Here is a 17,396-nt window from a genome sequence, read left to right as displayed (position 1 = left end):
TTACGACTTTTGGATCTCAGTGTAATGATGATTCAAGTACTCATAGAATCAATCAATTCATATATATATATATATATATTCATTTTGTGTTACTCAGACCAAATACTAATGTTGGTAAAATCATATATCAAATAAACTTTTAAATCAATCAAATAAATTCTAATTAAAGTAATTAATTTTTTTTTATTGAATATACACTCTAAATATAAGGTACATTAATAGTAACTGGCTGTATAAAAAAAATATTAATAGTAACTACCACATCTGCTGAGAAAGGTAAGCCCATATAATCTCTAAGCGTAAAATGTGCCCTCGAAGTGGGCTACTCAAAACCTGAGATTTTTTTTAATCATGTTATCTATCAATTTTGTGGATAAGTAGAAAAAAATTGACTTATTATATTTTGTGGAATTTTTTCTTTTAATCATAATTTTTTATTCACAAAACTCAAATTAAGAATATTGCTTAAGTGATCCGAACTATATTCTACTTATACTTATACATGTTGGTAAAACGTGGGTTCAAATTTGAATCATATATTTTTTTACATTTGTTAGATGATTATATTTCCAAATTCACTTGAAGTCAGAAATATAAATTGAAACAAATGGGCCATTGACTAATAAATAAAAAGAAGAAGAAGATAGAAGCCTGGTGAGCAAAAAGAGCTATCTGCTTACATGGTTAGGAACTTTTACAATTGGGCTGGATACTGATCCTTATATTGTAAATAAGAGCCCAGCAAATTTTCACCCTAATGACAATTTGACAATCCCAAGACCAAAAAGGATAAACAGATTATTGTGAAGTATTGACCAACTCAAGAAGACAATAACACTTACACTTTCGGCCACTACATATGCTTGGGTTGGACCAGAATATAAAAAACATTCATCTAAAGTATTTTTTTGGTTTGACTCAAGTGTTTAGTAATTATTTTTATGTTTATACTTTATATGTCTCTTGTGGTATACATATACTCTCTTCAATTGTGAGCATATTATCAAAATAGATGAAGGGGTTGTTGTTTTAATATGAAAAAAAATAGGCGAGGTATGTTTTGCGTAAAGATTACTTTAGAGGATAGTTTTTTTTCTAAAGAATAAAATCTAAAATGATTCATTATTAAAAAAATATACAACTAATTATGAACTTTGTAAAATCAAGTTCTAGTAAAAAATTTTTATAAATTCTTCTAATCTAAGTACACACTTAATTTAATCTTTGTCTACAAAAGTTATATTCCCCCCACACATATCCCTTTCTATATATGTAAAAAAAAGTATATTAAGATTGTTTGTTGTAATCTAATCAGAACTTTTATTGTACATGAATATTAAGATGTTAAATAAAATCACGTTAAATTGATATATGAATGTTTATAGAAGAAAAAAAATAACTAGCTTTGATAATTTATATGATTAATTCTTATCCTTCAAATTATAGTAGGATATGCATGATAGAGGTAGTCTTCTGCAAAAATTAGTGGACAGGGTTGAGCAATTTATCAATCATGCAAGAAATCAAAGTTATTATATTAATGAAAGAAGACGAGAAATCCATATATTAAACGTAAACGTAAACGCACTCAGTTATCCGATAGAAGATATTAAGGTTTGCACTACTACCTCGTCATGATCAAAAGTTTGATAGATTTCATGATAGGTTTATGACAAGCTGCCTTTAGGCTTTTAGTGTTTTCTTCATATTATTATTTATTTTAGTATAACATGATATAATATATATTAAAAATTATAATTATAATTTATTATTATTATAAAAAACTATAAACATTAAAAATTATCAACAACTTAGTCATTGGTAAAAACAGTTAAAATTTTGACAATTGTCACTTTAATCTAAGCATTAATAATCTAGTATGGACCAATTAACCAACAATTTCATTCTATTTGTTCAGATTTTTTTTTTCCATATATGCACTTACTTTTTGAGATTTGGGTCGTATATTATATTAGCCATCATAAATTAATAATTATAAATTACTTTCTGTCGTTAACTATGGATTTTTTGGCTGTAAGTTTAGCGCTCGAACTATGATCTATAAAAGGATACGCATTATGTGGAGAGGATAAAGAGGGAGTACAAGTGAAAAGATTTCCTTCATGGTACAATTTGGAGATGAAATGTTTTTTCTTCATTGTATATTCTCTTTCAGTGTGATCTTGATTGATAATTTGCAAGAGGGTGTGATGTTCTATTGGGGGGAAATTAATAATTCAGGTGGTTAAGGCACAACAATCATAAGTGTAGCATCTTTTAATAAGCATCCCTGTTGTATTATTGGTTGGAAGCACGAGAACAAAATTGCCAGTTGTGGAAGTGACATTACATTATCAATAATGACATTATATATACACTCTAATTTATTCAATATTGATTAATTTGTGTATTTTTTTTTTGTTGATTGAAAACCCTACTCTAAACTTTGTTCCTGTGGCATTTGTTTTTACTATGGTGTGGAAAGAGGCATGTAGGGCCATAGGAGCACTTGTTAATGCTTGTTTCTCACAAATAGCTGTTATCTCTCTAAGCACAACTTTCATATTTAGCTGGTTTTAACTCCAACTTTCTGAAACTTGCGCAGTTGAAAGTGACAATTAGGTAGATATGTCAGAACCATAATAAGGGTATGTGGACTATTACAAGGTGCTACAACCCAATTTACTTCATAGTGGACCTCTTTGAATAGACCACTTACAAATCATGGGCCACCTATTCCACATTCCTTGCCTTTTAACCTCCCTCACTTTTACCAACCCATATCACTAATTTGGTCTTTGTCGTCTTTTGGAATAGGGGAATTTATTATATAACAAATTAGAATTTAGAGCAAATTAAATTAGGCAATGTGCATGATTTTATTTGTTTGTTTCCTATAAATTGTTGTGCATATTATTATTATAGTATTTTAAGGTCATTTTTAACTAAGTTTTTCAATAAGTACTTAGGAGAAAAAAATAAGAAGATAAAATGAAATTAAACCAGTTAAAATTAGTTTATATATGAAATGAAATCAGCTTTTAGAGAAGTTAAAGTAATAACTTCTATAAATTATCTTATACATAAATTAACCTTAACTTATAAAAGAAGTTCAATTGGTTTTTTTCTTCTTCTTGTGAGTGCTTAATAAGAAATTTATCCAAACAGAACTTAAGTACAAAATTGAATAAAAGAAGTTATGTTACTTTTAATTTATTATTTCTTTTATGATACTAATTGTAGTTTTTGTCTATTATTTTATTGTAGAAACTTTTATTTGATTCTAGTTTTTCATTAGAATAAATACTATACAATAATTCTCGAATTTTGTAGGAAGTTACCCATGATTTTGGATGTTTGTGGGAGAAAAATAAAAGGGCCCAAAGGATAACGTTAGAGTGTAACGACATTAATTATGACTACAAATTAGAATGTTGGTGTTGGTTGGGTTAACGTTAGCAAAGTTCATATACTAGCTAGCTACTTCTCTAAGAACTAGAAAATGCCTACACGGAAATGGGGTAGTGGGGTAGGCATGGATAAAGAATATGGGATGCTCGTTAATGAGCTTGTAAGAAAGTGGGACATTGCACATGATGATAAACTTGCATTGTAATCCATGGAGAGGAAAAAGATATAAGATGGAGAAATTTCACTCCTATTATTTCTAGTAAAGTGAGACAACTACTTTCTGTTAATAATTTATTGAAGCATTCCACGTCTAATGAGAATAATATATAGAAGAGAAGAATGAAATTACCCTTTCACTTTGGATTATTTTTTACCAATATACTGTTTTCTATTTGCTCCATGAACTCTCCTAATCTATTAATACGCGGAGAGAATGACCATTCACTGACCATAATTAAATGGGCTCTTGTGTGTGGGTACTGCGTATTGTCCACTATCCACTATGCATGCAAAATTGAAAGGTTATGATTCAATTGCATCTTTCTCCCTTCCTCTTAGCCAAGCAATTAAAGCTTTGCAGTGTAAAATTATGATGTCATTCCTTCAATATCTGTTTACCACATGCGTCCAATAACCTCATAGCAAATTTACAATCATGGAGTAAATGTAAGAAGAATTTAACTTTTACATATTATCATAATATCAACCAATGAAAAATTGTTGTGAATGCTTTAAAGATAATTATTGTAATAACTATCAAATTTATTTTACTTAATACTTCTTATGTTTCAAAATACGTGTCGTCCTAAATTATTTTACATGATAAAAAAAAGTTAATAAATAAATTAAAAAGGTAAATTATTATATAAAACTTATCTTATTCAAAAATTAAAATAACATTTGTTATGAATATTGATGAAAAAGAACAATTAATATTATATTGAAAAATTAAATATAATACTTATTTTGAGATAATTTATTTTTTCAAATGTGATAATTATTTTGAGATAAAAAGAGTAATTTGTAATTAAATGATAATATAAAAATTTTGTGCACTCATATATACTGTGTGAAGGTGAAGAATATATAGATTCATAATAAATAAAAAATCAATTAATTTTTATGATAAAGATAGATCATTAAATAGTCATTTTTACTTTTTCATGGTTTTACAGTGATTTTGTAGGATAGAATCAATAATTACGTGTTGTGTTAACCAAATACATTTTAACTCAGAAAATAATTTGAAAAGATTGTGCATTGTTCAACTTCCTAAGGCTTTGAAGGCTTTACAGACAAATATGTGGGAAACCCCTTATGATAGTGAAGCACTTGTTATGACAAGCTTTTCCGTAATTGAACCCCAAAAAAATGCACTCATGATGATAATTGGAATCATCTTGCTATGCACAGCAATTAAAATAGGCCACATAAAACCTTATCTTGTAAAGGGTAATAGCATTTCGTTTTTAAGTTGCAAAGCTGGCTTTTATGAAACTTGGGCGTGATGCTTCGCTTTCCAAGGGCTTTTTTGCTTTCACCTATATCATATTTAGCACAGACATTCATTTCGTGTTTCTAAAAGAGTAAAGTAGTAAAATCACTTAGAGTGAACGCAATAAAAGAGATTATTATTATTTTGTCATTTAGTGTAAATAATATAGCTAGCAAGGACCAATGCTGTTCCTTCCAAATACAAAGGTTTAGTTCCTTTCTAAAACTCTTGGTGAAGGAGGCATTTATTTCAATTTTTTCACCTAAAACAAGGACACATTCAAACTTTGTTTGATATCCGTAGTAGTACATTTGAAAAACATCTTTGGCTTATGGAACTTAAACAGAATATATATATTGAAGGAAGGCAAGATCTTGATGTCTTAGTTCTTATATCTAAATTATATAGATCTTCATGTGTATCTACTATTATAGATCATTTTTTTGTTGCTTAGTGGAAAAGGGAGCTTTATCGTATTATTTTGCATTTTAAGTTCAATATTCTGTGTGAGCTTTAAACCTGAAATTTCATTAATGCAGTAAACATATATAGAGGAGTTATCCATCTGTAAGAAGAAAAAAACATTGAGGCTTTTTATACAGACAATTTCTATTTCCATGAAACTTCACTGAGTTATGAAAGATGAATATCACACTGTCGTTTGAATAATAATAAAATGACTGTATACAACTTATATACAATAACTCAAAAAAGTATTATGCAGAGCTGACAAAAAAAAAACAATCACCTAACCGTCTAACTGATTTTGTTTCTGGTGAGAATTTCCACCACCAGAAAAAAATGCCAATGTTTTAGTTGTATATTCATGGATTATTTCATAATAACAATTTTTACTTTTAAGTTTTGACAAGAATAGTGATTTTATTCGTAAATTACTTAAGCAAGAAGTGGATAGAAATTCATTCGCTTCGTATAATCCTTTCAGTGTGTTATATTGCAAGTGGTATTGTTGAGTCATTAATTTATTATTACAATTCATTTTTCGGTAATTTTTTTATTGCAATTCACTGAAATCTGTTTCTTTTTTTTGTTTTGAAAATGTAAAACACAAGTAACCATGAACCATGTCAGAGATATTTTTTACTACTATTTGTCATATATATTGAGTTGAGTGCATTACACATTAATAGTGGACCATATATAGATAGCAATTATTTTTACATTAGGGTTAGTTTTCATCTTAAAATTAAATGCAATCAGTTTTTTCTATGCGAATATTATATTTAACAAAAAAAAAGGCCTAAATAACTCATAGTGGATTATATAAAATTGTATATAAATGACTGAAAATGGATAAATTAATAAATTAAGAGGCTTTCTTTGGCAACTCTTTTTCCTATGTGTGGCCATTGCACTGCTGGTGTTTGGGCCATACAAGGTTGAAAATCATTGTTTCTTTGAAAGATGACCCACAGTTGAAATTCAATTGAGATTGTCCAAGTTAAAAGAGCCCAAGATAGATAGGGTGGTACTAGTACTAGTAGGGCATAGCAACGTGGAGGAAAGATCACACAACTGGTGTACATATAAAGATTGCATATGTTGGTTGTTGCTTGACAATTACTCTTGAGGGAGACCAAAAGTGTTATAATATACCCCCAATGTCCTATTCAAATGGGTCATTATCCTCTATTGTTGCATAGCACAGTGACTTCTCTCCCCAATATGCATAGCTGCTATCATTAACATCAGAGACTGCACTTTCTTTCTTTCTCTATTTCTCTAATCGGGGAACTTGAACTTTCCATTTTTCTCTTTTGAATTCCTAAAGAGTTCTAGAAATAGCCCATCATGATGTTAAGTTTGTACATAGAAAAAGTTTAAATTTAGCTTGCATTTAATTTTAAAATTAAGAATGGAGAAGTTCAGTTTCTTTTTGTTTAAGTTTAATTTCATTGTAATGGGAGATACTAGCTGAAAGTAGAAAGAGGATAAACATATATTTTTGGACCACTTTAAGCATCAATGATGTTTGTTTTTTTTTTCTTTTCCGGGAGGAGAGTAGGGAAGATGATTTGATTAAGATAAACAAGCCTCACACAAACTAAAGAAGCATGTTGCACATTATATAGGCGGTGCACATTAAGCATTGTTAATAATCGAATAATGTTTTAAAAAGGATTTTTTTTTTTCATATTATTCTCATAGTCTATAAACGAGAAGCTATGTTTTAAAATGTGTACAATTAAGCGTGAAGGTGTGGACTACGACTAATAATTATGTTCATATATAAATCATGAAGTCAAACTCTCAGGATCATATATTTTTAACAGATTCAAATTAAACCCTTTCACTCAAATTAACGCATCTCAACGTTGAGTGTAACATAAGTTAATTTTAAGCACGCAATCATACGTCAATTGTTGTATTGAGTTCAAGTAAAATTAATATTTTCTCTGTAGAGAGGCTTTTGTTTGGGACTCAGGGATGCAACAGGGTCTCTAGTTATTTTCTCTTTACTGGGTGTATGATCTATTGTTGGCTGGTATAGCTGGGTTAGGAGGTTTTATGAGTGATGCTGCTGTAATTTTGGTCTGTTTGGTGGTTATGCAGTTGATAATCCTTGCCATATTCTGTTTTCACCTTGGTACTTCTTGTATCTTGTACCTTGTTTAATAAAATTTGTTTGTTGATAAAAAAATATTGTGTATTAATATTATAGGTGACAAAATGAACTACATATCCCAGTATGAGTTGACCTAATAGGATTTATGGATTATAATGGATCCTACCAAAAAAATCTAAATTTATTCTGGGCTAAAAAATGAAATTCAAACCCTCTAAAAGCTCTTTTTGTGGGATTCTAACAAAATTTTACAGACTTAATATGCATTGAATTATGTTTAGATCGAACTAAAAGTCTACATTTAATTTGGACAAAAAAATTTAAATTCAAGTCTTATATTTCATTTAATATTGTCTATCAATATTATAGGTGATAAAACGGGTTACATGTCCCAATGTGGGTTGACCTGATACAAGACAAAAAAAATCCAAATTTATTCTATGCTTAAAAATGAAATTCAAACCTTGTAAAAGTTCTTTTTTGAGCTTCTAACGAAAATTTGCAAGTTTAACTTGCATTGAATATGTTTGGGTTGAGTTAAAAGTCTCCATTTAATTTGGATTAAAAAATTTAAGTTATAAGTCTTATATTTCATTTAATATTATCTATCAATATTATATTATAGGTGACAAAACAAGTATATATCCCAACATGGATTGACCTGTTATGGGTTAGATATTATAATGGATCCAGCCAAAAAAAAAATCAAATTTGCTCTGACCCTAAAAAATGAAATTCAAATCTTGTAAAAACTTGTTTTTGTGGGCTTCTAATAAAATTTGGTTGGTTTAACCTATATTGAATTATATTTGAATCGAACTAAAAGTCTCTATTAATTTGACCTAAAAAATTTAAATTCAAGTCTTATATTTCATTAAACCGATTCGGACCGATCCAATTAGCCTAACTCATTTTACCACCTCTAAATTCAATATACAATTACATGATGAGATTTAAATTAAGGAAATGCTTGTTTGTATGAAAGGGCTGTCGTAAAAACTGCACGAACGTGTATTTGCCAAGATTTATCTTTTATTTTAATTAATATTTATTTTTTTAAATTAAAAAAGAAAAGAAATTAACCCCACATAACTTATTTGTGGGATTCGTGAAAGGAACGCTTTCGTAAGAAATAGCATTACTGTTAAATTAATTCATCCCATATCCTACGTTTTCACAAGGTACCTCATAATATATTATGTGAGAGCGTAAGTTAGTTTAGAGAACTTTTTAGGCAAGTTAGTTTCTTAAGAGAACTAATTAAGAATTTTTTTCAAATTAAGTAAAAATTCTATTAACAAATTCCTGTGTAAATATAAATAGAAATAAGCGAGGACTACCATATATTGGCAAGTGCAGTATTCAAATATAAATACTTCATTATCCTGAATAGCATTAATTATTATTAGTACTGTGCCATCAACATAAAAATACTCCCTTTGCTTATTCACTGATCTCCGACCTACATTCATTTTTGCTGTGCTCCACTGGAAAGACACCGTTATACGGTAATATGAATAATTTTCATTTTTATTTCGATAGTTATTAGTTAGTTAGTATCCCCTAAATTATTAAGTATGCATAGTATAATTACCGATAAAGGCTGAATTAAATTCTTTAAATATTTATTGTTAAATTTATAAATTAATTAGTATATATATGCATATATTATATATATTAAACAATAATTTTCAAGTAAAGTTGCAAAATTTATTGTTGTTCAGGATATTTAATTCTACAATTCTCTGAGTTTTTATTTCCTACTATTATAATATTATTTTATTATTTTTAATTACATTTTTATATTATTTCTAAAAAATGTTAATATTGATTTTCTCAGCGAGTTCATTTATTTATTGACATTTTTTTACTTACCCTTCCAAATATTTTATTAATATTTCTTAATTTTTCTAATATTATTTCAATATATTTCATAATTTTTATTGTTATTCTTTTTTACATTTTTAAAGTCATCTTTCTTCTTTTCTGTTATTTTTTAAAAATTATATTTTAGAAATTTTGATTTTTTAATATTAGTTTATTATTTTTTATTAGATAGAATAATAATATGATTTTTATAAAATTGGAACATTATTCTATTTTTTATATATTTTTGTTTTTTTAATAATGCTATGCATTAATAAGCATAAATAACACAATGTTTAAGATAGGAAATCATCACCAAGGTTTATTTTTAGAAAATAATATTGAAGCAGTAAAAAAATATTTTGAACCAAAATTTGAATTTAGGACTCAATTACATGTAAAATATGTATTAATGCCCTACCAATGGCGGAGTATCTTGAGGGCGGGGGAGCCATGACCCCCTTCCCCAATTTTTTTGTCATGCATGGATATTTGACACCCCCAAAATTAATATAGTATTTTTAATATGTGATTAACTTAAATAGTAAACCGAGATTTTGAAAAGAAAAAAGAAAGTGAACACAAATTTCTTACTACTTGCTTGAGTTGTAAAAAGTGAGAGTGGACATATGTCATATTTGTACAAAAGTAACATTTTTTTAAATGATTAAGTTTCTTTTTGGAGAAAAAATTAAATAGAAAAAAAATGAAATAAGAATTTTCAGAAGTTAAAATTATCTTATGCCATAAATTAAAAAAAAATAGAAATGATAGTTTTTAAAAATTAGCTTATGAAAAAGTTTACTTTTTTTTCCAAAATTACTTATTCTAAAGAAGATTATCCAAACAAATTTTAATAGATAAATGAAAGAAAATAATAATTTTATAATATTAACATTGTCATCATTAGTTTATTTTTAATTAGTTTTTTTATTCATCATTAATGTTAGGTTTAATTAATATTCTAATTAGATTCTCTAATTAATTTTTTAAGTTAAATCAGGTCTTCTTACCATTAAAAGGTTCAATATGTCTTGTAATTTTTTAAAATGGTTCAATTAGATCATTGATGTTTAAAAGTTTCAATTAAGTCAATTATTTTTTGAAATTGATTCAATTTGATCCATTTATAACCAAATTTAGTCTTATTTTAAAAATATATTCAGATTAAATGAACAAAAAATGAGACTAAGTTGAACCTATTTATTTTTTAAAAAATAAAAGACTTAATCGAACATTTTAATAATAAGATCATCAAATTAAGCCTAAAAATAAATTAAAGGATGAAAGAAATAATTAAACATTAATATTATAAGAAATATTAGTCAAGAAATAATTAATATTATAGTTTAAAGCTAAAATAATAATTATTTTGAGACTTATTATTTATCCTACAATAATTATTATAAGACAAAGATAATTTTCTAGTTGATTTGTTTAATGTGTGTTGATATTTTTGATTACTTTCCTATATTTTTTTCGAATCATATAATTATGTTACTTTCAATTTTGTGTATATGAGTATTTTTTATCACTTACCTTCCTCAAAATAATCGGTCAAGCTCCGCCATTACGTCGTACTAAGTCTATTATAGAAACTATTACACTTAACCTAATGTGTAAACATAATATTTGTCGTACTCATGCTTGGAAAATTTTTAAAACCTATTTGTTAAGTCCAAAACGATTTAGTCCTTAGTTTTAATAATAAACAAAGCATAAAACTCTAGGTTTATAAAGACTAAATATTGTGTATACCTAAGTATCATCCTATAAACATCATTTTGTAATATAAGACTCACCAAGCCCTATTATTATATGTTTTGTTCATTTAAAGATGATCATAAGATAAAGAACGGTTTGATGAAAAAAGTATTCTACAGAGCATATTTAAGATGTCTCGTCACCTTTTTCTAAATCTGGAAGAAATAAACGACAAAGAATTTACTTACTCTTACCTCAAGGCGTGAAAAAAGAATAAAAGAAAGCAGATGAGATAACACTTCAGTAAAGTTGATCACTTGTGTAAAAAAAAAAAATTACACGATGTAATGACTTAGAAGAATTATAAACACAATTTTTTGTTAGCTCATATGTTGCAAGTTGGTGAAAACTCAACTTGTTACATTTTATTCCACCAACATTCTAAATTTTAGAAGAAAAGAGAAAAGCTCCAAGGGTATATTAAGCTCCAATAAAAAACTGAAGTGAAGACATAATTAAAAGCATAACATATAGTGAACTTATATCAACAAAAAAATGTATTTCAATTCCTTTTTAACTTCTTTTTTTTTATATAAATTCTTTGAACATTCTCTGGGCACTTAGACAATTTACCTGTATATCAATCTAATAAAACAATAGTTTATGGTTATCCTTTACCCATTTATTTGTGATATGCTTAAATATTAAAGGCTTGATTCAGAAAGAATATTAATTTGTTGTAGTTATCTAATGAGGCAAGTACCAAATAATATATACTTGCATGAGAGACTGAAGAGGCTTAAAGAAAAAAATAAATGTAACAATTTAGAACTTTTGTTTTCAGTCATTCATTCTATGGAATTCTCGGTTGGTTTCTAAGGATTGAATGTAGTGTTTAGAACTCTATGATTTTCTATTTATCGTGTAACTTGTTTATTGCTTATTGAGTAAGGGAGTTGGCATTGTCACATATTGTTTTCATTTTGTATATCAAAGGCTCTTTAGGAAAATTCCTTTTAAGCTAAGATCAAATTAATGTGTAATAAAAAAAATTAGTGACCAAAATTGTACAATTAAAAAATTATATGGACAAAACGTAAAATTATGCTTAATTTTTTTAAAAAAGGAGCATTATTTAGTAAATCTAGAATAAATTACGATAATCACCTAGAAGATTTTGTGAAATTATATAAATACTTTTTGCTTTTTTAACATTTACATGAATTTCTTCTAATGTAATACTATTTTTCAAACAATTAAAGAAGATCAATGTAATATATAAGTAGTGCTAATATAATTTTTTTTAAATACAATCTCACTCACAGGTTCACTCTCACATTTTTGTTTTTTATGAAGCTCCCACATCCCATCTTCCTCTAGTACTATTTAGTCATTTGTGAGTTTCAATGCATCGTTTCAACGTTTGCCTACACGCTATTCCATGATTAAACTTTAGCTCTTCTGTCTTTAGTCTGCTTACGTCACAATAACATAAAAATATTCTCTCTTTATTCAGTGCCCCCTAACCTCCTTTTTTTTTTTTTTTACCGTGTTCCGTAAAGCATTGTATCATTCCTTTTCCTCATTTTAATAATTAAATTCATTTGTGTTTGATGATCTTCATCCTTCATTCACCAACAATCAAAACATTAAAATTTAATTAAATATTTATTCAATACTTATTTTTTATCATTTAAATTTTATCAAAAAATATATATATTTTAATAAGTTTTATAAAAATACTCAGATTGTAAAATTAGGAAAATTTTATGTTATTCTCATAGATTTAAATAAATTTTATGTATAATGGACAAATATTAACTAATATTCTTAAGATATTAGTTAATAAATTAAAAAATTATTACAATACATAAAATTAAATTATTCATAATTATTTTATGATTTTCGTAGTAAATATATTCTTTTAAATTTCCTAAAAAACATATATTATAAAAAGCCTATAAGATATTTGAAACGCCCTCAAAATCTTACACGTGTTTGCCATGTGAAATCTTTACACGTGTCGTCAGATTTGGTAGCTCTTTTAAGTCCTTGAATTCTTAATATTCTTGAACTATGGAGGGCCTTTTAGTCCTAATACAAAAATGTACCATCTATACCATCTAGTTCCCCGGTACGGTTTCACGACATGTTTCTCTTGTCGGGGCCAATCGAGCAGTTGCTTAATGCGACGCCGTTTCTCTTGCCATGATACCGTTTTATTCTCCGTAATGCCGACAAAGATACCTCTAAGTTCCTTCGGAACAAATTGAGGAGGATGTAATACTATTACTCCTATATTATTCTATCGTTTTTCACTTTAATTTTACTATTTTAGATGTTATATTTAATATGGCTAATTCAATTTGAGAAAATAAGTTTTTTAAAAAATTTATATCAGAGCATATCTACGACAAAAACTTAATTTAAATTCTTAATTACTCCTTTATTATCACGTAAGATTTAAGAATATTAATAATCACTCTAATCATAGAACACAATTTAGGTTCCTAATTTTTTTAGTGAGTCCCATTACATCTATATCTACTTATACAAGAATTCTTATTTGGGTAAAAATTTATTTTTTAATGGTTAAACAATTTGGTTTTACTTATTTATATAAGCAACACCTATGAAAAATTTAGAAAATAGAAATGGTGTAATGGTGAGGGAAGAAGGAAAGGAAGAGATGAACCGGTTTAATAACAACTAATATTGATAGATAAAAAAATATCTATAAAATTGATTTGTTTTAATAATTTTGTCATGTTAAAAAACAATTCCCATTAGAGATGTTATAAGAAATAATATATAAAAATGAAAAAAAAAATAGACCTCCTTTTTGTTGAAACCACGGAATTGCCACTACTTTTTGAACTTTGGTTGAAGAGGGTAATTTTGTCCTGTGAAATGCAGAGAGAGGGGGTGAAGAACTGGTTGGTGATACTTTTATTTTATGTTTGGAGCATCCATTAACCAAAGGGTTTTAAGGAAAAGAGAAAAAGTGGAAGAGGAAAAAAAGAAAAGGGAAATGGGTTGCATCCCTAAAATGAAAAACCTCAATGATTTTACTGTGAAAGCCTGTCCCGTCCCGTCCTTCCCCTGCCAACTTGACAATTTAAGATGGGTTACAGTCAATGGGCTCAGAATTGCAGGCCATACAATTTTCATGCCAAACCGGGTCAACTCGGTACCACTCAACCGAGTCATCATTTTCCCCCAAAAGCCTTAGTCAAAATCAAAATTACCAAAATTAAATAAACCCCCCATGACATTACTATTCAAGACTAGTGTCGTAATAACTCATAATAGTGGTAATAAACTGTAGGGTCATACTACCTCAACCGATGAGGCCAAAGCGCGCATAGCTTATTTATTACTCACATCTAACCTCTAGTGGGGTCAATAACTTAACCATGGATTAGAACCAGGGTTAAAAACAAGGGGTTAAGAAGCTCAACCACATAACCCAAACCCAGATTTTTTTTTATTATCAACAGTCATCTCATTACTCTCTCAACACCATCATCAACATTCAACACTCTTCCTTCTCCTCCTTCCTCCAACAAAGCAACTTTTTTTTTTCTCTTCCTTTCCATTTCCTAATTTCCATCATATAAAATAGTGCCACCCATCACCACAACTATAACAAAATCAGCAGCATCAGCAGAAGCAGAAGAAGCAGGTCCAAACTTCAATTCATGGAAGTGTGATATCTTATGTAGTTCTAATCTCCACAAAAAACCTAACCCTAAAAAGCTAACCTTTTTTTTTAATATTGTTTTTTTTTTTTCTTTTTTTACTTACCCTAGATGTTAGAGCCATGGACATAACCCCAACAACAACGATCATCAACACCACCACCACTCCCAGTGCAGCAAAATCCCCGGAACATGAAACAGAAACACCGACCAGGATCACCACCCCCATCACTCCCACAACGACAAAAACCTTATCTTTCTCGAATGGTGTCCTCAAACGCCACCACCACCACCACCTCCACCACCCTATGCCTGCGGTGGTTACCTACAAAGAATGCCTCAAAAACCACGCCGCCAACTTGGGTGGCCACGCTCTAGACGGCTGCGGCGAGTTCATGCCCTCTCCGACCGCCACCGCCGCCGACCCCAGCTCCATAAAATGCGCCGCCTGCGGCTGCCACCGCAACTTCCACCGCCGCGAGCCGGAGGACCCCCCCATCACCTCCAACACCACGCACGTCATCGAGTACCAGCCCCACCACCGCCACCACCCTCCGCCGCCGCTTCACGCGGCGGCGGCAGCACGCAGCCCCAATTCCGCTTCCCCGCCGCCGATCTCCTCCTCTTACTATCCCTCCGCGCCGCACATGCTCCTCGCCCTCTCCGCCGGGCTAGCGGCTCCGCCGGAGAGCACCGCAGCGCCTTCCGCAGCGCTCAGCAGAAAGCGTTTCCGAACGAAGTTCAGTCAGGAGCAGAAGGAGAAGATGCACAAGTTCGCGGAGAAAGTGGGGTGGAAGATTCAGAAGCGGGACGAGGATTTGATTCACGAGTTCTGCAACGAGGTTGGGGTCGATAGAAGCGTTCTCAAGGTTTGGATGCATAACAACAAAAACACCTTCGCCAAAAAAGATAACAATATTGTTATTAGTAATGATATTAATATTACTACTAGTAATAATATTAATATCAGTATTATTGATGATAATGATGCAAATGGGGGTGATGTCAAGGTTTTTGAAAACCCTAACAACAACCATGGTAGTGGTAGTGGTGGTGGTGAAGATCCTGCTGAAGATCCGAGTCGTAATCACTATGGTGGGGTGAATGTTGGTGCTAACGGGTCTTCTTCTAGTTCTTGATCTAAGGGGAAGAGAAGAAGAATAATGTGATAGATAGGTTAATGATGATGATGCTGCTGCTACTACTGGTTAATTAATTAGTAGTTTTTAATTTCTTTTCTTTTTTTGTTTTTAATTGTTTAGTTTTTATATTGTGAATGAGACCAAGATGATGGATGATCTATCAGCTTAATTGGAGAGAATGATATATCCAAAAGGGAAATTTATTTTGATTTTTATGCTTTTAATGGTATTGTTCTGAATTAATTGGGGAGTTAGTTGTTACTACTTGTTATGAATGTGTATATGTTTGTTTATCTATGGCGAGATTTTCTTTTTCATCTGCTTCCTGCACGGTTGTTTGAGTGGTGTGAACAGTGGACTTGGCATGCAGGTTTTGTTAATTATTTGGTTCTTAATTCCTGTGATTTCTCACTTTCTCCCCCGTAAGACATGGAATAATTAATAATAATGGTTTTTTTTTTCTTTCTCTTTGTATCTCGTGTTGGAGAGAAAGAGGCAGAAAGTGTTGCTGTTTATGGGGTTTTATCAAATAAATAATGGGAGCTGGTGAAATACTGGTTCTGTTCTATTCCTATGGGTGTGTGCTGCTGTGTGTGCTGCTGTGTATGCTGCCATGCGCTTTATTCATGGAGAAATGTATCTGATAGAACAGGCGTAAAGGTTAGACAAAATCATAATCATATTCTATTAGAATGTGTATTAAAACGGTAAGCTTTTGGTAATCTGAGTGTGTTTAGATAAGGGTATAGTTTATTAGTTCAGGGGAAAATAATACTATATATTTATTACGGGAAACAATCCATGTGGCTAATGAATCCAAAAGAAACTTTAATTATGCTTTTAATTATTGTCTTTAATCTATAACATGTTACATCACTTACATTCATTCCTCGTGCAAGACTTCAATGCTAATTTAAAATTAATTAATTAATCTCGTGTAATCTAATTACTGTCCATGATGTTGTTACTATTGGGTAGCCGAAAAGATTTTGTTGTTTGGGAAATATTTGGGGGTAGTTTTCCTTTTAAAAAAGGTAGGTGTCTTTAATATTTAAAAAATTATGTTAATCAGGATCCTAAAAATATTAGTTAAAAAATTTAGAGTAAAAATATTTTTATTGAAAGATAATTTTTTTTATTATAATTGATTTTTTTTTAATGATTTATGACTTACAGATTAATTTTGTTTTAATTTCTTAACCAACTTATACGGTTTGGCAGGACTCTTAATAAAAAATTATATTTAGTAAAATATTGAAATAAATAATAAAGAGGCTGACCAGTGACGAGAGAAAGAGAAAGAAAGGTCAAGTAGTACTATCTCGTCTTCCACACTTTTACTCTATGGGTGTGTTTGTTTTGCATCACTGACCACTGTATTAATTCATTATTATTTTGTGTGTGGGCCCACTACGTGGTTTATTTTGGTTTTTGGTTAGTGATGAAGTCAGTAATCTTGTTTTGGTGGGGGGTGGGGCCTTGAGGGGTTG

The 17,396-nt window shown here is 29.6% G+C and overlaps 1 protein-coding gene across 1 annotated transcript; it reads left to right on the top strand.

Annotated features, from left to right (window-relative positions):
* The first annotated feature begins 14,527 nt into the window (after positions 1–14,527).
* Positions 14,528–16,170, top strand: LOC114394644 (zinc-finger homeodomain protein 9-like). Its single transcript, XM_028356309.1, has 2 exons — positions 14,528–14,748; positions 14,876–16,170. Exon 2 carries the CDS (start codon positions 14,887–14,889, stop codon positions 15,901–15,903), a length of 1,017 nt encoding a protein of 338 aa, XP_028212110.1. The 5' UTR covers positions 14,528–14,748; positions 14,876–14,886; the 3' UTR covers positions 15,904–16,170.
* The last annotated feature ends 1,226 nt before the right edge of the window (positions 16,171–17,396 follow it).

Source organism: Glycine soja, chromosome 18 (genome assembly GCF_004193775.1).
Source record: "Glycine soja cultivar W05 chromosome 18, ASM419377v2, whole genome shotgun sequence".
In the NCBI taxonomy this organism is placed as follows: domain Eukaryota; kingdom Viridiplantae; phylum Streptophyta; class Magnoliopsida; order Fabales; family Fabaceae; genus Glycine; species Glycine soja.
This window is presented reverse-complemented; position numbering and strand designations above follow the sequence as displayed.